The sequence below is a fragment of the Protobothrops mucrosquamatus genome, unplaced genomic scaffold (assembly GCF_001527695.2).
Source record: "Protobothrops mucrosquamatus isolate PMUCROS unplaced genomic scaffold, P.Mucros_1.0 scaffold393, whole genome shotgun sequence".
NCBI lineage: Eukaryota > Metazoa > Chordata > Lepidosauria > Squamata > Viperidae > Protobothrops > Protobothrops mucrosquamatus.
In genome coordinates, this window is record NW_015386724.1 from 564,542 (window position 1) to 587,536 (window position 22,995).

Below are 22,995 nucleotides of genomic sequence, written 5' to 3' on the forward strand. Positions count from 1 at the left end.
CATTGTGCTTTGCAAAAGCTTCCTTTCTCTTTGCATAGTGAATTATTTGTATTCTTTTTTATACATTCCTCAAAATTGTTAGACCCTTTTAAGATGGAAAGGCAGGGATATACAGTATGAATATTATATAAGAAGTTTAAAAACAAGACCTTGAAGTGTCTTGGTAAAGATGAAGGTGAGCAAATATGTCTGCTTGGTTATAGAGCTAGGTAGCAGGATTTTATATATTTATATTATAACAATATTTATATATTAATGCTTTTGGTACTGTAAGTATTTTCAAACATTTTGCAATATGCCATTCTAAGATTTAAATTGTTTTTAAAACAGATTTCTTAAAGAGTTTGATGATATAGAGACTATTGGTATAGGCGGCTTTGGAAATGTTTTCAAGGCAAAGCATATCATTGATGATAGATTATGTGCTATCAAACGCATCCGACTTTCAGGGTAAGTTACGCTATGCTTCCTTTAATTTTAATTATACTGTTATAAAGCATTTAAACACGTAGAATTTTCTACATTAACATTACAGATAGTCCTCGACGACTACAATAGAGACCAGAAAATTGGTTAAGTGGTATGGTCTTTAAGGGAGGCATCATGCGACCATGATTTTTAACTTCCTGCTAGCCTTCCCACTGACTGTGTTGGAAGCTGGGAGGGAAGGTTGTAAATGACAATCACATGACTGCAGAATGCTGCAACTGCTGTAAGTGCAAGCTGGTTGCCAAGTGCTGGGATCGCAATCATGTGACCATGGGGATACTACCAATGGGGACCTTGTGTGCCCAAGGACCCATTGTAAGCAGTGCCATCATAACTTCTAACCATTATTAAATGAATGATTGTTAAATGAGGACTATCTGTATATGTCATACTTAAGTCTCACATTGACTGCTCCTGAACAGAGAAGTTCTAACAGGTTTTGAAACAGTTTTGGTGGAATCCTAATGACTATATACTGTAGTGTGCACTTTAAATACATCACTACAAATCACTTATTTGAGAGACTTTCATATTTTATGTGTAGAAGACTGAGTTACTGTTGTATCGAGATTCAGTTGTAGAACAAGGACAGATGTGGGTCCTATATCATTTTGCTGTGCTTTGAAAATACTTAAGTATGTAATACATGACTTGTTTGTCTGCCACTAGTGAAAAACTACGTCCCACCAGAAAAGTTTCAAAATTGTAACAGAAATATTTTATTTTTCTTTCTTGTGCTTACATAGTAAAAAGTAGAGTTACAGCAGTGGTTCCCAATGTTTTCTATACCCCACACCCTTAGAAGGCTTCTAATATATTCTCGCATCCCTTACAAAAGTTTAAAATAATGGCAATGAATTATGCACATACACTATAATTTTGAAAACCCAAGTTTTCGCATCCCCTGAAATATTGTTTTGCACCCCTGGTTGGGAACCTCTGAGTTAGAGGGAGATTTCCGTGTGACTTGATTTTGTTATAAGAACTAGGAAAACCAGACAAGAATAGATTAGGATGTATTCGTTGTTTAATATGAATATGAATTTCTATATGCTATCGTTGTTAAGTCTAATTTTTACATTAGAACATTTCCTATATTAATGGTAAAACAGGTGCATCATTAATTTTTCAGATTTCCTCTTTTATGATTTTATTATCTGCAGTGTACCTTCTGACACATTTGCAAAATTCCAAATCTGATTCTTGTTCCTTTTTATAGAAAAACCTGTAGTTAATTAATCTTGTAAACAGCTGCTTCTGGAAATAATTCTGCAGTGTAGGCTTTTGGATCAATTGTTAACAACAAGGGTTTTTTATTATTGTTATTATTATGGTTGTTGTTTTGGCTTAACATAACAGCAAAAAAGACAGTGGAGAACGAGAAGTAAAAGCATTGGCAACACTTGATCACCGGCACATTGTTCGATATTATACTTGTTGGCCTGATCAAGACATTTTCCAGTTTCCTGATACCAGTGAGAGCAGGTAATTTCATCATTACATAACGTGTATTTTTTTTAAAGAAAACATTTTGAATATCTGTTTCGTTTGTGCTTAGTTAGCTTAACAGTTACTGGGCATATTCCACTTGATTTTATCTATTCAGACTTATATATTGCAGTCTTAAACGCATACAATTTATATTGAACATAAATAGGCCGAAGGTATCTTACCTTTTATTACAAAGCAAGCTGAAATAAAAAAGGAAAGTTGGCATGGAGCAGTATCACAGAGTCAAATCATTAACATTTCCGTATCAAGGTTTATTTTAAAACACTTCAACCCAACAATGCTGTAAGTGATGGTTATTCTTATAACAATAGAGTTGTCAACGCTGCAAATACTGTATATTCTTGCTTTGACAATATGCAGAACTGTCTGGTATTTTTATAGTTAAATCAGGCAACAGTGAAAGGGGAGGAGAATAAGGAAAGCCCGGGAAAAAGAAACCGGAAGTAAATCACATCTTCCAAGTTAATTGGAAGATGTGAATCATGACCCCAAAATGCTTGGAATGTATGTGCAACGGAAAAGAATCCAGATCTAAGCATTTCCACCATGCCGTACTGACGTCTCTGTAACCTTAATAAATGCTTTTAGGAAAAATATGCCTGAAAGTCCTTTTAAGTGTTTCGTTAATCAGACACATGACAAGAGTAATAATAAATTAGAGCATTAATACAACCAAACAATAACATTGACTACATCCTCATATTCTGGCACCAGGGCCACTCAAATTATTATATGTCCTAGGATAATGATGGCGAACCTTTTAGAGACTGAGTGCTCAAAAACCGGCCCTGCCCCCCCACCCTGTCCCCCGCCTGCAGGGCCACCCATCACCTTCACGGCCATTGTAGCCTTTAAGAGCAAATACTTTTATTGGATATTTTCTGTATGTGAGTCACTAAATTTTTATCTAAATTAAATTGGCCTTTCTGTCATCCTTTGGCATTAGTATAGAAACTGGCTTTTCCTGATAGCTCAGAGCTTTGCTTGAAACATGTTAGATATATCAGGAGTTTTCAGCTGTATTTGAACCCCATAAATAAACAAAATGGTTAGATCCATGCAAAGAATTGGACCTACCTCTGATGTCCATAAAGCAATTAGGAGGTGAATAGTTTTAATATTATTGACTTTTTTATTTTAAATTCTTAACAGCTCAGAGCAATTTGACTGCCTCTTCATTCAAATGGAATTATGTGAAAAGGGAAATCTGGCGGATTGGATAAATCAACAAAAGGAAAATTTATCTTGTAAAGATGATTCTGTAGAAATTCTATTTCAGCAAATAGTGCAAGGAGTGAATTATATTCATTCTATGGATTTAATTCATAGAGATCTCAAGGTGCGTACTGTAATTCAAAATGTCAGGTTTTGCCATCTTAACAATATTCTTACGGAAAGCTTTTGAAAATTCTCTTGTAAAATAAGAAAAATATAAAAATAAAAGCATCTATACAATATTACGTTTTAATTATATAGGCTCCTTGTTTTCTGTGAATCACTTATCATCCAGAATGAAATGTGACTTTCTTCCTTTGTCTAAAATATCAGACTGGCCATAAATCTCTACAGTATTTTTCCTGAAATTCGGCCCTGCATTCAGGTCTAGATAACAGCAGAAACCCTCAGGACTTGATATTCTAGATCACTTGCTTTATTAGAGTGGGAAAAAGCCATACATATGTAGAAAAAAAGTGACGCAAAATTTAGAAATCAAGCCCTAGATTTAAGTTTAGATTTTAGTGAGAGTTGGTATAATGTAATTATTATAACGTTGGAGTGTGACCTAGGGAGGATCTAGTCTACCCCACAATTATGGAAAATTGTCATGGCCCAATCTACTTCAAGGGTAGTTGTGGGGACAAAATAGGAAAAGTGCTGTATATGCTTCCTTGAACTTCTGAATGAAAGACAGGAAATTCATTTATTTAGCTCTCTGTCAGCTATAGGGTTTATATCCAGTTATATGTATTTCACTTTTACAAATAAATATGTAGAAAAAAGTGAGTGAGCCACAACCCTTTCCTTCACCCCTTTTAGTTTTCCACGTTATAGCAGGGTCAAGCTTTACCCAGACTGACACTTGAAGTAGAAGGCTCAGAGCCAAAGAGGAGGAGGTTTCGAAGTATTTCTAGCAGGACTACCTGATTCTGTAATAGCTTTGTTCCCTATGCCATCCATCTGGTTAAACTCGCAAGATATGTTTTTCTTGCCATGCACATGTATACATAACCCAAACTAGACTGTTGTTTCTGTGTCATATGTGTGGGTATATGCATAATTCTGTATTTATTTATTTTTGTCATATTTATGTAGTGTATATAGGAGGTTGTGACCCTTTGAGAGCTGAATGCAATGAAATTTCATTTTAATGTATGCCGATTAGTGTGCATTTAAAGTGACAATAAAGTTATTCTATTCTATTCTATTCTATTCTATTCTATTCTATTCTATTCTATTCTATTCTATTCTATTCTATTCTATTCTATTATTCTACTCTACTCTACTCTATTTCTCTCTTCTATTGTAGGAAATAGGAGCTTCCATTTCTCAAAATATTTTTTTTAATGAAATAAATATAGTCACATGCTCTTTGCTTCTGACTTTGTCAGCTTTTTCTTTTCCTGTCAGGTACAGGCAATCCTGATTATTTGCAGGTTCTATATTTGCAAATTCATTTATTCGCAAAAACGTATTTGTAACCCCAGAATCAGTCCGTGAATTGACCTCTGCTGTCCTAGAAAAAAATATTTGTTCCTTGTATGCCTAAATATAAAGTGTTTTCTTATAGTATTTATATTTTTCTTTTACAGCCTCTAAATATATTCTTTCATACTGAAAATCACATAAAAATAGGTGATTTTGGATTGGTAACTTCAGGTGTAAATGATGCTTCAATACAACGGACAACGAACAAAGGAACATTGCGTTACATGGCACCTGAGCAGGTAATTATTGTTAATAATTCTTTTTTGTATATACACTGAAAATCCCTTTGAAAGGAATTTGCTTATTTCCTTTGAATATAGAGGTAGTCCTTGATTTAAGACCACAATTGAGCCTCACGTTTTTTTTGCTAACAAGGCAGTTATTAAGTGAGTTTTGCCCCAATTTATGACCTTTTTGCCATGGTTGTTAAGCAAATCACTGCAGTTAAGTGAATCATGTAGTAATTAAGCAAATCTGGCTTCCTCCATTGACTTTACTTGTAAGTAGTTGACTCAGAAAGTTACTAATAGTGATCACATGACTCCAAGACAGTGCAGCTGTCATAAATACATGCCAGTTGACAAGTGCCTGAATTATTCTTTTGATATTTTTTTCAAAGATAAAATATTAAAAACTACAGAACAAAAAACCCCCCAAAAGACAAAAATTACAAACACAACAAAAATAATAATAAAAAAGTGCACAACATATAGAAAGCCAATATTAAACATACATCGTCCATCCTGGTTGGTATGTTGACAAATATTTTCAAATAAATCTAATGGAATTTAGATTCCCCTAGATTTGTGGGTCTACAAATAATTATAAAATTTCATATCTAGAATTGCAATATTTACTATACTACTATTTTACATCACAATTCTTTGAAAGCTATACCAATTCTCAGGTAAATCTTTTTCTCCATCAAATCCATTAGTAATGTTAGATATTAGTCCTATCCACATATTTAACTTCTCTCTTGTATGTGTATTCATGACATCTTTCAGTTGGTTTAACCCAATTGCAGATTCTTCAAATGTTTGATCTATTTTGATCCAAGTGCCTGAATTTTGATCATATGACCACAAGGATGCTGCAATGGTTGTTCAGTGTGAAAAGTGGTCATAAATCATTTTTGGTGCCATTGTAAATTTGAACAGTCATTAAATGAATGGTTGTAAGTCAAGGACTACCTGTATAGTTTTCCACTTGTAAGTTCTCTCTACTGTGCTATAATTTGAAGTCAGACTCTTAAAATAGCTGATAAATAAAGCATCTACATCCCCCACAAAAGTACTAAGTATTTCATCTAAGAGAAAATCATCATCATCATCTCCAAATAAATGACCATATGCTGAAAATTAACTTTTATTGCGTTGTTATTTATTTTCATGCATTTTTCCTCAACAGCATAAGATTGTATACAATTCTTTTGCCTCTAGAGACTCTAAGAAGCTGAATGAAGGTTGCGCACATCTTTGAAACAAAATTCACTGATTCACCCTGTACTTTGTTTTTACATTTGAAGTACCTAACATGCTTGTGTTATGCTGTCCATTAGGAAGGATGCAGTTATGGCAAGGAAGTAGATATCTTTCCATTAGGATTAATTTTATATGAAATGCTTTTCCCATTTTCAACTAGTCATGAGAAAGAGAAGGTAAATAATCCATTTTTTTCTTACATCTGCCTGCATGTATTTCTCAATAAAGATAGGAGACACATGTTCAAGCTGCTTTTCAGACTGACTTATTTAATGTAATGTTAGAAAAATAAATTAAAATAGTTAACTTTAGAAATGTATACATTAAAAAGCTGAGCAAAAAGAGAAAAGCTATCCGTCCATCATATTCACAAATGGAATGCCTTGGTGTAAGAGCCACAGCAGATATATGGGGAAGGAGATTATTTTTGAAAGAAAAGTGATTAAGTTCTCAACTTTTCTTTGATCTGCTGATTAAAGGCCATAGGGGTTTGTATGACCAGTTATTGAAGGTTTTGGGGTTGTAAACATTTTGTTACGAAACCAGGCAAAAGTTGTACATACCTTTCTGACATCACATATTTCGGTTGGGAAGTTAATTTATATATCAGTGAAGACTTTGTAACTTTTTATAGGCCTAGAAAGTGTCTATGTCTGTGGACTGGAACTAGGCCTATTTCATATATATTTATATTATGTTATAATGTACACATTACTGTTTTATATGCTTATGAATACAAGCATAAGTGTGTATCCCTATGCTGTGACACCAAATTGTGTTCCTGCATGCACGTTTTTAGTCTTATTTTTACTGGTTAATGGACAAAGCTCATGTATGGGAATTTGTTGAAATTTGTATTAACAAAGATGTACAAATATGATAAAATATCACTTTGTGCAGAGAGCAAAGAACAGCTGTGAATATTCCCTTATGTGTATTTCTTATCAGTTAATATTATTCTTGACATACTGTAGCTTCTAGAAAACATCTTATCAAAGCAAATACTCTTAGCTATTGTTTTAATGTGGGATTTTTCTGCTGCTAGACCACTTAAACATTTATGATTGGTAAACTACTTTTGGGAGAACTGGCTAAATTTCTGAAATTTTGCATACAAATCCTTTAAAATAGAATTGTGTACTTTAATTTAAATACACTCTGATTTTTCAGGAATGGCCCAACATTAAAGAAGGCAAACTTCCAAAAACATTCATCGAGAAGTTTACAAAAGAGGTATACTGCTGTAAAACATTTCTATTTTTTAAACCTTTTAATCTATTTTTCTTAATTCCATGTTCATTTCTTAATTTTTATATTAATATCCTCTTCACTTGCAGACTTCTCTAATTAAGAAACTGCTTTCCAAAGAGCCATCTCAAAGACCATCAGCAGCTGATATTTTGGAATTAGTAAAATGCCAGCAACACGCACGACACACTTATTAGTGAATTTGTCAAAGCGCAGGTTTTTGGTTTATGTTTCTTTTGCTGTTCTTGATTCCTGAAATCAGTGTGAATAGACAAATTGCGAGACCCACTAAATGTGAAGGATTGGGTTTGCTCCTTATGCCTTGTTATGTTTGGTATCTCCCGAGAAGTCAAAGAATGCAAAGAATGAGAATGGAAGTGGAATGGGAAGATCTAATGGAAATAGAAAGAGTGCCTTTTGTGAACTTTGCAAGACCTTTTAGTCTCATCCTGTGTGCAAACACATAACGGCAATCTGATGTATCTGAATTTTTTTTACGAAGTTTTAATGTGCCATTCCAATGCTGTTGTTATACAGTTAAGTTTAATATTGCCTGGGAAAGTTAATACCATCCTTCTAACTCATGGAACTACTCGCATCAAGTGTTAATTGTTATCTTTTGCTTTGTGAAAGATAGTACTGTGATTAATCTGCAGTTTTATGACAGTATTCACTTCCTTTCAGATTTTTCTGAATCTTTTCAAATGAATGCTATTGGAGATATTACTGATTTATAAAAAGGTTATAGATGATACGGTTTGCTTTCTTTTGCAAAAATGTAGATGTAAATCCATAAATTAACCTTTTAACTTGCAATGCATAGATGGGCAACTGTTTTGGAAGTACAAGACAATGCATTTAATTACACTTAGCTTTCATTTACTTTAAAATCAAGAGCTCCAGCATTACATGAGTAATGCATCTAACAGTGCTTATAATTATGTTGTTTCTAAAACAGATCTAATGTGCTGTCTTGCATTTGTGTTTTGATACTTTAAACCAGGTATGTCCAACCTGCAGGTGCATGTAGCCCTGGACAGCTAGTAATGTAGCCCCACATAATAAAAAATATAAAAAACAAAGGACATTTGCTATTTATATACATTAATTATATTTTTATATGTAGCCCAAGACATTTCTTCACTCAGTGTAGTCCCAGGCAAGCCAAAAGATTGGCACCTATGCTCTAAATCATTTAATGTATGAGGGCAATTAGAAAATAAACCTCCGTTTGAGCATGTGTGAGAAATAGGCGGGGATAGCAACACCTGTCTATGACGCCATGCACCGTAGTTCAGTAGGCAGTGAGGAGTGGAAGAAGTTGTGTTCCAGTTGACTCGTCCGCTAGATCAATTGAAAATGAACCAGTTTTTTAAATGAAACAGTGGCTTGCATCGCACCGCTTCGATGATGACAATGTGCTTCACGATGCTGTTACAGGGTGGCTTCATTCCCAGGCAGGAGATTTTTTAGCAAAAGGAATTTCAAACCTAGTAAGATGTTATGACAAGTGCCTCAATTTGAATGGCGATTATGTCAAAAAGTTATGTAATGTTGTAGTTTTCTAATGTGTATAATACAAGTTCTGTATTTGCGAGTATCTGTCATTGATAACCAAATGGAGATTTATTTCCAAATTGCCCTTGTATTAATCAATTAAACCAGCCAATATAAAACACAACAGCGAGGATATGGTCAAAGGTTGAAAAAATATCTATAATAATGATAAAATGAAATAGAACTTTAAAAAAGGGGGACAAACATTAATGGAATCCAGATATACAACTATCTCAGTTCTTTAATTTGTCATCTAGAGCATATATTGCTTTTGCTTCTCATTTCTACAATATAAAGAAATGTTAAAAATGAACAATGTATTTCCTGAATTTACTTCTTCAGTGTTGCTTTCTGTCCAGTATAAATTGTGTAATTTATCCAGTGTGTGCAAATTTTTGGAAAAAGAAAAAGCTAGACCAATCTTTCTGAACTCAAGCCCCCAAAAGCTAAGACTCAACCTCCTGAACTCATAAAAGAGGTTGTTAGAGGATTTATGACAAATTGTGGCTGTAAAAAAAAAATGTTTTTTGAACATTTTGCTTCAAGCTTGTTTTTTTATACATTATGTCTGCCATGTGTTTTTAAAATTTATGAAAGCAAATGAAATATTAATTTCAAGAAAGATAAGCTATCTGTTTTATTTTTTAAAGAACTGGGTGGAAGTATGTTAAAACAGTTTTAAATAGGAAAAACATACTCTGTCATATAATCATTCCTCATTAACATCTTACAAAGTAAAAGACTTTTAGGCCTATACTTGGATAAGGTAAGCAAGAAATCAAGCAGAATTTTTTTAAAGGAAAATTTGAAGATTCTTCTATTGATTTACATTAAAGATGATAACCTTTAAGATGGAGGGGGACTCAAACCAAAAGAAAAGGCTAATATGTTTGTCAACATAAGTAGATCCATAGAAAATTATTCTCGGCTCAAAAACTATTATTAGTGACAATTATTAGTGGATTATTATATGTATATTTTATGATCATGCCAATTAACTGTCAGCTGCAGATATAATAAAGGCATGGTTTTGCTGAACCATGGAAATTTGTATGCAGGGGTTTCCTAAGATCTGGAAATTATTTCAAGGGTTCTCCCAAGTAAGAAGTTTGAGAAAGACTGAGCTAGACTACAATAAATATTTAACATATGAGATTGAACAATTATTTCTGGTAATCTCCTGAATCTCAGATTTCCATCTCTTTTTACAAAAATCTATTGGTTGGGAAGCTAGCAACTTGGAAGAATTCCAATATGAATTTGTAGCCATATTAAACTGTAGGAACTAGTTAAAGCTTGAGTACTTGTTTCTTTGGCTGCTAAAGATCATTTTGTTCTAGACAACTTGGGATAAGACTCTTGAAGAATCTCTGGAAAAGACCATTGAAAAAATAAGATAAATGGCAAAACTACAACATGTAGTAACCCCTAGGGCTAAGTCTGAAAACAGCATCATGCTGCCAGCCAGGTTATTCCTACTTTAGCTTAACTCTAAGGAACAGTTTGTAGAAAAGTTATTCACACAGATTGCCTGAAGCTTAAAATAAACGCAAATCAATGATTAACCAATGGTGGTGCATAAACCAAATAAATCACAGCTGAATTTCTATGCATTAACTCAATTTTGCCTAATAACTTTGGTTAAAAAAGCTAAGAAACTTAATAAAGAGGGGAAGAAAAGCACAAGGAGATTTTGTATGTGTTGAAGCATGGATTATTTTCCATGAGCCCTCTCATGAAACCCTATGTTCAGTTTTATTGTGAACCTAAACAGAATTATCTCTGAACAGCTAAATTCATTATTTAAGGTTTCTTGAAATTTTACTTTCCTGAAATAAAACATGCATTTATCCAATCTGCAGCATCTAGTCAATCACGTTAGATTTTATTTTTCAGAAGTAAACATAGCAGGATTTAAAAAAATAATAATAAATAACTTGGAAAAATAACAGATTAGTTCCTATTCCAAAGAATTATTTAAATAGCATAAAAGCCATTTTATACCCAAACATAGAGCAATGAGAAACGACCAATTTGCTCAATGAAAAATATAGAACAACATAGTTCATAGCTATGCTCTTCATTGAAATTAAAAAATTTGCTACTGTTTTGAATTTTTACAGACTTATTCATGATCTGTATATGTACTCCCAGGGCAATTTGAAGATAGATCTTCTTCATCTGCAAAGGAAAAAGAGAGAAATTTGCAGAATTTACAAGCAAACATGCATACAGTAATAGATAAGAAGTTTGAAATGGAAAATGTATTTTGTTTCAAACTCAAAGCAAATAGCGCATCTGAAATGTTCTGGATTGACTATATTCTGAATTTTATTTCAACCACTAAATACTCTAAATGGGCAGTTCCAAGCTTGTTTCTGCTTTAAGTTGCCAAGTTTTATTCCAACGTCAGAACAGCAAAGGTAGGTTTATTCTGACCTCAGAACAAAACCCTTAGGAGATTGTTGCAGTGTGACTGGGCTCTTTTAGAACTGGAGTAATATTTAGGTTTCCAAGAGAGGCAATCAGTGTAGAGAAACTGATATGGTGAGTGAAAACCTTTATGCTTCTCCTTTACAATAAACAGCAAACTTATTTAGAGTATGAACCCAGCTTTTATCCAATCTCTTTCTTTCCTGTTTTGTACTTTAGTGAATGTACCATCTTCTCTGAGTCTTTGCTTCTCTTCCTCCAGGGAAACCAATAATTGACTTTTTTTCTCCCTCACCTGGGAACCAACCACTGGTCTGCACAATCATACAGCTTTACTCTCCAATTTTTCTTTCCAGTCACTTCCTTCTACAAGAGTCCTTGTAAATTGGAGAGTGAGAAGGAGAGAAAAAAAAAAACCAGCACCATGTCCCCCAGCAATGCCTATATACAAGGCTGGGCTAATGGGAATGCTGTCTACCTGTACCCCCACAATGCTCTTGACTAGCAGTAAAATTAGTTAGTTCATCAGCTCTTGCGCCAATACATCTGCACCTCTCTCCTTTTGCTGACTTACACCATCATAAAAGCAGCAAAACTAGCCATTAAAAGCTTTTTGACATAAAAGATACATGACTATAGTAAAAATCCTGAAACATCAAAATTTTCAAGGAAAACCTCTAGAAAATAAGTAATAAAAAACAATACAATCAAAATTGATTATGCATAATGAATAAACAAATTCCACAGAATATGAATTATTGTATTTAAAAAAAAAACAATTTATGTTTACCTTGGTAGCTTGTTCCGCACCAGATGCAATAGAGATACTCTTCTCTTAAATAAGTTGTTAAAGTGATCAACTTTTCTGATTCCTGAAAAAGCACCAATAAATAATTTTTTAAATCCATTGAATAAATCAATCTGAGAAAGACACGTGTAATCATTGATTTGGCAATGAAAAGTATTAAATAAATTAGAATGTTTAGCTTCTGCCTTCTTTTTCTGCTCCTATTAAATAACTGTATTAGGATTCTTAAAGTCTTTTATTACTTCCAACTTATTATTTCTTCTTAATATTAGAATAAAATCTGTGATGGGTTTTATGAATCTTATTTATTGGCAGATAAAACCATGCATGAACAAATCGACCAACAAGGTCACTAAAAGTCCACAGATTTGATGGCACTTAATCAAAACATACATCATATATTATTTTTGACTCCTAGTGACAACATAGATTTTTTTCCATGATGAACTAGCCCAGACATGTCAAACACAAGGCCCGGGGGCCGCATGCGGCCCACGAAGTGGTTTCATGTGGCCCGCGAAGCCATCCTGGAAACAGTGAGGGAATGGCCCCCGCTGCCTTGGCCCTGGTCCAGGCCGGCCGGGAGCCAATGTACAATTTTGTGGTGGCCATCTATGCTGAAATGCATTCAGTCTTAGCTCCACAAGGCCGTCTGGAAACAGTGAGGAACCAGCCCCTGCCATGTCGGCCCTGCCCCCTGGGCGCACGCTGGGGAGGTATCACCCTTTGTGAGGAATGAAGAAATGCACCATCACCTGGAAGTGGCCAGCAAATGGCCCTGGCCTACTTCACATATCTGGCTTGATGGCCTCCAGGGGAGGGGTTTCGGCAGGTAGCGGGACACTCTCCTCACAGCGCCAAGAGGCTGAGCCGGGTGGCGTGAATCTGATCAGAAGTGCAATGCTGCCTAGCCCCCAGCCTGCCCAGTTTCAGCAGGCAGCAAGGTGCAAAGCTGGCGAGCTTCGCACTGCCCGGCTCAACCTCTCGGCACAGTGAGGAGAGCGCCCTGCTGCCTGCCGAGACCGGGAAGGCTGGGCGGCATTGCACAGGTAACGTTGACTCTCACGCTGCTCATGGCATCCCCTTCCCCAGAGCCCACCAAGCCAGATATGTGAAGTAGGTGAGGGCCATGTGCTAGCCACTTTCAGGTGATGGTGCATTTCTTCGTTCCTCATGAAGGGTGACACTTCCCTAGCTGCGTTTCTTGCCTGTTTTTCTCCCTCCCTCATCTCAAATATTTTTCCACCACTCTACTTAAGAAGGAAGGAAGGAAAGAAGGAGAGGGAGGATCTGAGGAAAGTGTTGCCTTAGTCCTGCCCTGCTGCCCTTTCACCATCCCCTTGCCCCCTCCTCCTGGCCTATCCTGAGGGTCTCCCATCCTATTCTAAGGAAGCTTTGGATAAAAAGCTGGGTCTCCTCCCATGGAGAGGGAATGGGCCTCCCTCTGACTTTGCCCTCGTACCCATCATGAGCAACCTGGCTAAGGAGAGCAAGTACAGCAGCAGCAGCAGCCTTGAGGAGGAGGTAAGTGCAGCTGGGCGCCCCCTTGGGGAAGTGAGGCTGGGCTTGGTGCCGCAGGTGCTCGAGGGCCAGGCTGGGCGTTTGACCTCTGCTGCCTTGGCGCTTGTCCTGGTCCCACCCCCTTCTGCCAGAGACCCTCAGATCTGTCCCACTCCTGCCCAGGCCCCCACAGGCACCATTGACACGAACGATGTAGAGCTGGCCACGCACACTCCATCCACGCCTACCCAGTAGGCTGCACCCACTCTGGCCACACCACCGCCCCCCCCCAGGGCAACCGCAATGCTGATGCGGCCCTCAATGAAATTGAGTTTGACACCCCTGAACTAGCCCAAACCTGGTCTTTCAGTTCTAACGTGCCCCCATTGCTCCAATATTTCTTTAAAGTCCAACTTTCCTTTCTATGTCATAGGAAATACCAAAGCTTACATTATTGTGACTCAGGAAGCAGCAACAAAATGGGACACAGTTATAGTGGCAATGAGTGCACTGTTGGAAGATCTGAAGGACCAGGTTCGGGACAGACCATTATGAAGAAAATGCATCTATGTGGTCTAAGAGCAGAAACTGATTTCATGGCACATCATAGATCAATCAATTAACGTACATTGTGCTGATGCACACATAGATGGATGCATTCAAGCTAAACCAAACTTAATTAAGAGTGATGAGAATGCATGCATTTTGTTCAACATTTATATTTACAGCAATAAATATTTATATTTACCTCTCACCTAGTTTGGTGATCACTATAGAGCATAATATAAAGAATTACCAGCCAGTCCACCAAAGACAACTGCTAAGACAGTATCTGAACATGTATTTACATTGAGTTCATCTTCCTTCTCCTCTTCTTCCTCTTCTTCCTCTTGGTCTTCTTCGGTCTTCGGGCTTAACCAGTACCAAATCTCTTTGGGGACTTCAAGGCCCTTAAATAAAAACATGGCAATAACTCATACTCCACACTATTAGATTTTTTAGGACTGCTGTAATCTTTGCCTAAATGGGGGAAAAATCATATTAAACACAAGATAAATTTTAGGAGACATTGCATATTAATAAAGCTCTTGATTTCTTAGACCTCATGGCCTATTTTATATTATCAACCAGATTTATCCTTTTGAAATGGATTTTTTTGGTGATGATGTGAGTTCTGCTTTCATAGTATCACTGTGGTAGGTCTGCTTAGCCATGCAGTGTTTAAGCTGTAGGGGATGCACAGTTCCATCCACAATGCTTTTTCACACATATATGAAACTGCTGGGTAAAGTAATTCAGAGATCTGGGGCGAACCTAACCTTGTGAGGCCTACCTTACATCCTCATATCTCAATTTCAAATTTAGATTACTATATAGGCAGTCCTCGGCTTACAACCACTCATTTAGTAATTATTCAAAGTTCGGCATTGAAGAAAACGACTTATGAACAGTTCTCATACTTAGAACTGTTGCAGTGTCTCCGTGGTCATGTGATTAAACTTCAAGTGCTTGGAAACCAGCAGGCATGTCCTGGAGTCATGTGATTGCCATTTGCGACCTTCCCAGCTGGCTTCTGACAAGCCAAACCAATGGGGGAATTTGGATTTGCTTAATGGCTGTGTGATTCACTTAATGGCCATGGCAAAAAAGTCATAAAATCAGGTGCACCTTACTTAATGACCACCTTGCTTAACTACAAAAGTTCCAATCCCAATTAAGATTGTAAGTTGAGGACTATCTATAATGCCAACAAAGGCTGTTCTAAAAGCTTCCATTGCTGCAAGTTGCCACTTCTCCATAAATAATGTGTAAGGCTGTTACATTCAGTCTCTACAATCTATACTAGTTGCCTGTTACTACTTATACTTCAAAGAGCTTATTGACACCCAAATATTTGCTGGAAAATTATTTCATGTATGCATTAGCCAGGCCTATAAATCTTGCTTGCAGAGCCACTGATACCTCCAGTCCAGTGGCTGATTTCAGCCTGAGCATTTGGGTTATGAGGTCTTTGCTATGGAACCCCCTAATATTTGCTCTTCATCTGGATGTTGCAGTGACGGACTGTTGTACGGTATTGTTTCTAATATTCTTGTATTGGATTCTCAATCTATAAACTGTTTCATTATTTTTATAGAAATTGTTCAATTAAAAGTAACAAACAGTAGAAATAAAAATGCAACACAACATTGATCGTAGATTTGATATTTTAAACATATTACATTGCAGTAGTAAAAAAAAAAATCAAAAGGTTGACCTTGTCAGTAAGTCTTATGAACAGCCTCCTGCTTGCTGACCTGATTCCAGACTAATCATATTTATAAATCTAAAATATATTTTTTTAAAAAACGCATTAATGTACCAAATGTATCTACATTGATACATATTTGCAACAGGACTGTTCTAAAATGTTTCCATTGTTTGTTGAATTGTGCACTACCTATTAGGAAGGTTAAAGCAGAGAGGTCAAAGCCTCTACATGCCAAAATCAAAAATAAAGGTTTTATTTAAACTTACTTTCTGTGTATCCAATTGTTGGCAGGCTTTCTGACTTTTTTCAAGGTCCCGTTGTATTTGCAGTTGCTCCTGCTTAGTCTTCAATCTCATTCTTCATAAGACAAAAGCCATAATCAGTAAATTTAATAGAAGACTGTATTTTGATAAGGACATTTTTCTGTTCTGGATATTAATAAACTCAATATGTGAGCTAAAACAGAATAGCTTCATCCCTAATATCTGAGGGATGAATACAAGATCCTCCAGGAATAGCTGGACATCCCGACATCATTCCACAATGATAATTTTGGGTGGAGCTGCTGAGTGCTGAATTAGATTCTACATTAATTTTATAGAATTTGACAAGAGATTTTATCTCTTTAGCTTTTACCTTGTGGTGCCAGGATTTATACTAGGGTCCTTCAACACACAAAATATATGCCGTCCAGGTTAAGTACAGCCCTTGCCTCAGTATACAATAGGCATTAGCAGTTAAGAGAAAATGTCAGAGGAATAAAATAAATGGAAAGCACTACTTGAAGAGATCAGTTGTCTGCTTTTCCACTTGTTTTTTCATATTCATTTTTTTTCTGTAGTTTTCCAGCATTTCTTCAGCTTTTCGTTTTTTTAATTCTTCATGGCCAAGCCCACTTCTTCCTGTCCCAAATACAAGGCAGTTGTTTGACTGATTGAGCAACACCATGTTTGAATGAAAAAAAAAGGTCAGTTATTTCACAAACCTGTAGTAATATTCAGAGGAATGGGCTCAACTATCCCCTTTCCTGCAGAAGAAAGAAATGTATTTGCTATTAGTAAAATAACATACGATCCCCTTGCTTCATTGTGCTTGCTATCTTTTATTTCCATATTTTAACTTTTTAATTTTATTGTAATATATTTGACTGCTGTGAGCTGTGCAGAGTCTTTGAGAACTGGACGGTATACAAATTTTAAATATTATTAATAGTAATAGTATTTACTGTATTCCCTTCTATATATTTTTATTTCTTATATTTTATACCTTGTTTTGCCTTTCATGAACTCAACAGTCTATTCAATTTTTCCCCACATTAAATAAACCTGTGAAACAGGTTTGACTGCAAGATCATATTGGATCTCTGGTCTTAAGGAACTCAGAAAGGTACCCCACTCTTCTGTAATCTTCCCAAGTCAGGATTCACTCTGTGAATTCTATTTTGTTTTTCTCCAATGGTTCAAAAAACAATGGCAGAGATTAGGGTTGGCAAGAACTAAACTCAAATCCCAACTCAGACACAAAGTGCATCAAGTAACTTTTGGATCAGTCTAATTTATTTCACAGAGTTGTTGAGAAAGTAAAATTGGGAGCAAAGCAAGAGAACAAATGTGTTATGTTGAGGAAATTCAGAATATAAATGTAATAAGTAAATTACTAGATGTCTTTGGCTCCCAGCTGCAGATTTTGTACCAGCGTAACTATTTATGGGGCAGTAAAACCTGATTCTTTAACATAGTCACACTTTAAAAACTGGATGTGGAAAAACTCACCACTTTTGCCAAGAGGTTGGCCACTTCTGTACCCCATCTTCTGGAGCATAGCAAAGCCTTTATTTTCATTCCCCAAAGCAACATTTAAAACCATGTCACGTTGCTCTTTTTCTTGTTCTTTGATGCTTTTTTGCCTACTTTTCTGGTTAGCCTCTTTTCCTTTTTCCTCTTTTTTAAAAGTTTCCTTTACACGTCTCAACATCGGCATTCCTGGCCTGATGTCCTGGCTGAACAAAGCAAATTATTTTGTTAATGCTCATACCAATGGCTTAGAAACTAACATGAATACAAAAGAAAAGGACATTGTATGCTCTTATAGCTGCAAAAAGCATAATTCTACAAAGATGAAAGGACATGTCTTCATTCTCAATTTTATAATAATCCGAGTTTAATTCTTTTCATAATTAGATAAGAGTTCTATGGTTAGGAGTTTCAATTGAAATATTCTAAATTTATTCTTATATTTATCTATAATTTTAATATTCTATGTTTTTGCCTCAATGTAAAAAAAATACTATATAATACATTAACATACTTTAAGGATTATTCACTATACATACTGAGTAATGAATTATATTAATAGTAATTAATAGTCTTACTGATTTTTACTTTTTATTTCTGAAAACAATAAAATAAATATGCCATAGAAAATTATTTATTATTTATTCGCCTGTATTTCTAATCTAATTCTGTAAATTATCTTCCTTGACGTTTTGTTCTATATGGGCAGAATTTTCAAGCAAAATGTGTATTTGAAAAATTGTTCCCAAGTTTTTAATTGGGTATTGGATATTTGAAATTTCATAAAGCCAGTTAAACTTCAGCATCCTTATTAGGCAAAGGCAAGCATGATATACTTAGAAAAACATCCACTTACTTAGTATTAATAAAGGAATCAGACATATAATCCTCTTCTGCGTCGTCCATGATTCATATCAATCGTCCACCTTCAAGCTTGCTACCTATAAATGCAGTTCATGATTATTTTAAAATGCATCAAAACCACTTTTCTTTCTAGAGGAAAATTTCATACTTATTAGATGCAACGCAACAAACTCTGATTTTGATCTTTGTGCATGATTGTTCCATAAGACCCTGATTTCTTAGCTAGCCAGAGCATCAGCATCAGCACAGGAGAAAACCAAAGCAGGGCAATGATAGGATGTTGGTCTTTGCCCTGTAAATCCCAGATTCAGCTCATACTCATTCGTGGAAACTCACTGGGGGAGGCTAGTTTATTTAATTCAACATACCTATCTAGACTGCTATTGTATAACTGACTGATCTAACTAACCATCACGCAACCCGCGGCCGCAACGCTCAAAAATTTCTCCTCTCGTTTGCTATTCCTTACCAATAACAAAAAAAAACAGCCCGCCACACTCCCCAAAAAAAAACAGCCCGCCACACTCCCCACTCCCCAATTCCTAAGCCGCTCCTGCGCCTGCGCGCCTCGGTGGCCTCACTTCCTGAGTCTCAAGAGCGCATGCGTCTGAGCCGGCGCTGCTACAGCTGGTTGTGGGGAAGGGCCGGATCGGGGGCGTAAACTGTGGCGACCTTCGGGGCTCTGGCTGGGTCGGTGGCCGCCGCTGCCTGAGGTGGGATGATCCGTCGGGAAAGGTTGGGCAGGGAGACGCGGGGCTTGCACTCGGTGGGGAAGAGCCCAAGGGGGAAGGGGATGGCAGGGCTGATAGGGCCATAAGAAGGAAGCGGGAGCGCAGGACCACGGCAGCCTCCCCGGGTGGGAGCCGGTTCACCGCGGGCTCCCCATTGTAGGGGATCCTTCGCCCTGGAGGCACCGCCCGCCGAGGTGGCATCCATCGTCCCTGCGGATGCTTTTCCCTGGATGGATGGCAGGTGTAACAATGACCCCGGGAGCTGGGACCTACCTTTTCTTTAGCCCACTGACCCAACTGACGGCAGCCTCTTAAAGGCCCCTTTCCAGTATTACACTTTGGACCGCCCTCCCGGGATAGTCTGCGATCCGGGTGGCAAAGCTCCGGGAACCGCTAGACCAGTGGTTCTCAACCTTTTTAATGCCGCGACCCCAACCGGTCATAAGTCGAGGACTAGACCGGTCGTAAGTCAAGGACTACCCGACAGGTCGTAAGTCGAGGACTTTCCCTGCCTGGGAGCACCGCGCACGCGTGGTTTCGTCCCCTGAGCTGGCCGAGGCGTAGCTGGCAAGCGGCAGAGACGGAGCAGGCCGACCACCAGCTGGCCCAGCCCAAGGGAGGTAAGGCACCCGCCGGAAAAGGGGGAAAAAATGGCGGACAAAAAAAATGGACAAAAAAAATGGTGGACAGCCTTGCTTGGCGACCCCCGTGAAATGGTCGATCGACCCCAAATGGGGTCCCGACCCACAGGTTGAGAACCACTGCGCTAGACGGCAGAAAAGAGGCGCCGTTTCCTGTGTGTCTCCTTGCTGCCGCTCAGGTTTTGGCAGTCTAGAGCTGGTGACCCTAGGATGCAAAGGATATACAGGTAGTCCTCGACTTACACCAGTTCGTTTAGTGGCCGTTCGAAGTTACAATGGCACTGAAAAAAGTGACTTATATGAATGACCATTGTTCACACTTATGACCATTGCAGCATCCCCATGGTCGTGTGATCTACATTCGGGATGCTTGACAGCTGGTTCATATTTATGACAGTTGTAGTGTCCTGGGGTCATGTGATCACCTTTTGTGATCTTCTGACAAACAAAATCAATGGGGAACCCAGGTTGACTTAACAATGGTGTTACCAATTTAATAACTGCAGTGACTCACTTAACAGGTGTGGCAAGAAAAATAATAAAATGGGGCAAAACTTATTTAACAAATTTCTCACTTAGCGACATACATTTTGGGCTCAATTTTGTTGTAAAGGCTCAAATGTGGTCGTAAATTGAGGACTACCTGTACTCCATAGTTGAGCCCAGGATGGGACATCCCCTCCTTTGTAATAAGCCATGTTTGCATAATATGCGTACCTGTCTATACATCATAACTGTTTTATTATTATTGATTTGCTGTTATTGCCCCATGGCCTTCCATTTCATCTAAGCGATTCTGGGAGGTTTGTAATGGATAAACATAATCCAATAAAAAATAAGTTAAAAACCAATATACAAATCTATAAAAGCTATTCATAATCAATTTACTAAATCCACATTTTCTTCTGTGTGTGCATGTTGTTCTGAACCATAAACTACTGTATATTTGGCTGCTTGGTGTTTCAGTATGTCATATCAGCCTGTGTGGGGTAAAGGGACTCCAGTATGGAACTATTTCACACATTATGCAACATCAAACCTGAATTTGTGAGGTGCCTCTACTGCTAATAAAAAGCCAGAGAAAATCCCAACTCTTACCATTGGTGGTTGAGAAGTTGGTTGGGCAGCAGCTTCAGAGAAGTCTGGATCTTTTTTTAAAAAATTGTATGCTTCCCAGAGTCCACATTTTGGATGGCTGTATGTATATTTATTTATTAAATTTTTATGCTGTTCATCTCCCCTATAAGGTGACTCTGGGCAGTATAAGTATGATGAAATAAAGTAATTATATCTGAATTTTCAGCTTTCAATGCAAAGTTTTAAATCAGTGCAAAGTTTTAAATTAAAAAGTTGTGTGAATAGACTCTATAGATTCAAAAGAAAAGTGTTCTTTGCCTGAATAATACATTAAGGGGCTGAAATCTGGCAATCAAAGCATATTTTTTGTTTCAACCTTGAGTAACTGTATTCTCATTTGCCTATTAAAACTTAAAAAATATTCTATATCAGATTTGCATGTAATAAAAGAGTTCTTTTTTTAAGATACACTTGCTGATTAGAATATTGTTTTTTCTGTTTTTATTTCATATTGATATTTCCTTGTTAATTTACATTGGAAATTGTAATACTTGAGAGTACATTTTTTTAAAAAAATGTAGGATCTGTATCTTTCAACAATATGTATTTTTGGAATTAAATAAAATACTACAGATTTCTAAAATTCATAGATAGACCTAAGTGAAACCATTTTGGATTAGATTTTACACTTTTGTCCACACTCTTATTAAGCAAACAATTAGTTACGGTACAATCATAGTTTTTTGTATCCTGTATATTGTATTTGTGTTTTTAATATGCTGTGAACCGCCCTGAGTCCTACGGGAGAAGGGCGGTATACAAATTAAATTAACCTTAACCTTAACCTTAACCTTATAGTATGTATTTGATGTGGTTATTGAATGATCCCTTTGGGGGCAAAGGTTGCACAGTACAAGGAATCATTGAATGTATTCACATAACATCTAAGCCACAAAAACTTTAACCAAATTGTCACTAGATCATACAAACAGCCTCCCAATCATTTTGGAGTTGAACAGTACCAAAATTTAATCAAATAAATATTTCTAGGTTTTTAAATGACTTAATAAGATGCACTGATTGAACACAGTAATAGTTTAGTTACCATATATGTGTACATCAGCACACATGTGTGCATGCACACATAATAGTCACATTATTATCATTGGTCTTCCACTCTTTTTGATAGAGACTATAAAAAATCTGTTGTTTGTAGCAGATATGTAGGTGATTGAGTTAATAAAAGACGTTCTATAAAAATAATAGATAAACCGATTCAAATGCATTTTAAGACTATTTTAGGTGGGATATTTTAAATATACTGTTCTTTGTTTTTCTATTTATTTGTATAACAGGAAACAAGGGTAGTATCTGTACAAAAAGAATTTAACCAGCTATGGAACTTGCTCATAGTTTATTATTGAATGAAGAGGCCTTGGCTCAGATCACTGAAGCAAAGCGACCAGTTTTTATCTTTGAGTGGCTACGGTTTCTTGAGAAGGTGGTTGTAGCTGCTAACAAGGTATACTTTTATTTTTTTATTATTAAATTTATTTGTTACCCATCTCACAGTTTGAGTTGACCTTTGATAATAGATTTTTTTCAGCCTTTATTTTTGTATTAATGACTCTTCTATAATATGACCAAATTGCCATGTCAGAAATATTTTGAACTGTTTGATAATGCATATTTACACAGAAACTCCCTCGGCACCTGGAGGAAACAGTCTATCTGGACCCGCTCCAGTCGGGCTTCAGGCCGGGATACAGCACGGAAACGGCATTGGTCACGCTGGTGAATGATCTCTGGAGGGCCCGGGACAGGGGTTATTCCTCTGTCCTAGTTCTTTTGGACCTCTCAGCGGCTTTTGATACCGTGGACCACGGTATCATGCTGCGGCG

The 22,995-nt window shown here is 36.8% G+C and overlaps 3 protein-coding genes across 4 annotated transcripts in view; 2 read left to right on the top strand and 1 right to left on the bottom strand.

The window, feature by feature from the left end:
• EIF2AK2 (eukaryotic translation initiation factor 2 alpha kinase 2) overlaps positions 1 to 8,933 on the top strand; it is a 29,506-nt gene extending 20,573 nt beyond the window's left edge. The window contains exons 10-16 of the mRNA XM_015815988.2: positions 331 to 450; positions 1,849 to 1,974; positions 3,154 to 3,340; positions 4,812 to 4,946; positions 6,269 to 6,367; positions 7,362 to 7,424; positions 7,529 to 8,933. Coding sequence (XP_015671474.1) covers positions 331 to 450; positions 1,849 to 1,974; positions 3,154 to 3,340; positions 4,812 to 4,946; positions 6,269 to 6,367; positions 7,362 to 7,424; positions 7,529 to 7,636 — 838 coding nt within the window. The 3' untranslated portion in view covers positions 7,637 to 8,933. The remainder of the gene's footprint in view (positions 1 to 330; positions 451 to 1,848; positions 1,975 to 3,153; positions 3,341 to 4,811; positions 4,947 to 6,268; positions 6,368 to 7,361; positions 7,425 to 7,528) is intronic.
• Positions 8,934 to 10,853: 1,920 nt separating this feature from the next.
• Positions 10,854 to 19,124, bottom strand: GPATCH11 (G-patch domain containing 11). 2 transcript variants are annotated; one of them, XM_015815991.1, is made up of 9 exons: positions 19,014 to 19,124; positions 18,638 to 18,722; positions 17,761 to 17,987; positions 16,974 to 17,015; positions 16,770 to 16,890; positions 16,255 to 16,345; positions 14,586 to 14,687; positions 12,220 to 12,301; positions 10,854 to 11,177 (listed from the first exon to the last, which is right to left on the bottom strand). In XM_015815991.1, exons 2-9 carry the CDS (start codon positions 18,685 to 18,687, stop codon positions 11,122 to 11,124), a joined length of 771 nt encoding a protein of 256 aa, XP_015671477.1. In that variant the 5' UTR covers positions 18,688 to 18,722; positions 19,014 to 19,124; the 3' UTR covers positions 10,854 to 11,121. The 2 variants fall into 2 exon arrangements, with proteins under 2 accessions (XP_015671477.1, XP_015671475.1); XM_015815989.1 differs by having other exon boundaries at positions 18,638 to 19,108.
• Positions 19,125 to 19,258: 134 nt separating this feature from the next.
• HEATR5B (HEAT repeat containing 5B) overlaps positions 19,259 to 22,995 on the top strand; it is a 54,537-nt gene continuing 50,800 nt past the window's right edge. The window contains exons 1-2 of the mRNA XM_015815995.2: positions 19,259 to 19,358; positions 22,450 to 22,616. Coding sequence (XP_015671481.1) covers positions 22,491 to 22,616 — 126 coding nt within the window. The 5' untranslated portion in view covers positions 19,259 to 19,358; positions 22,450 to 22,490. The remainder of the gene's footprint in view (positions 19,359 to 22,449; positions 22,617 to 22,995) is intronic.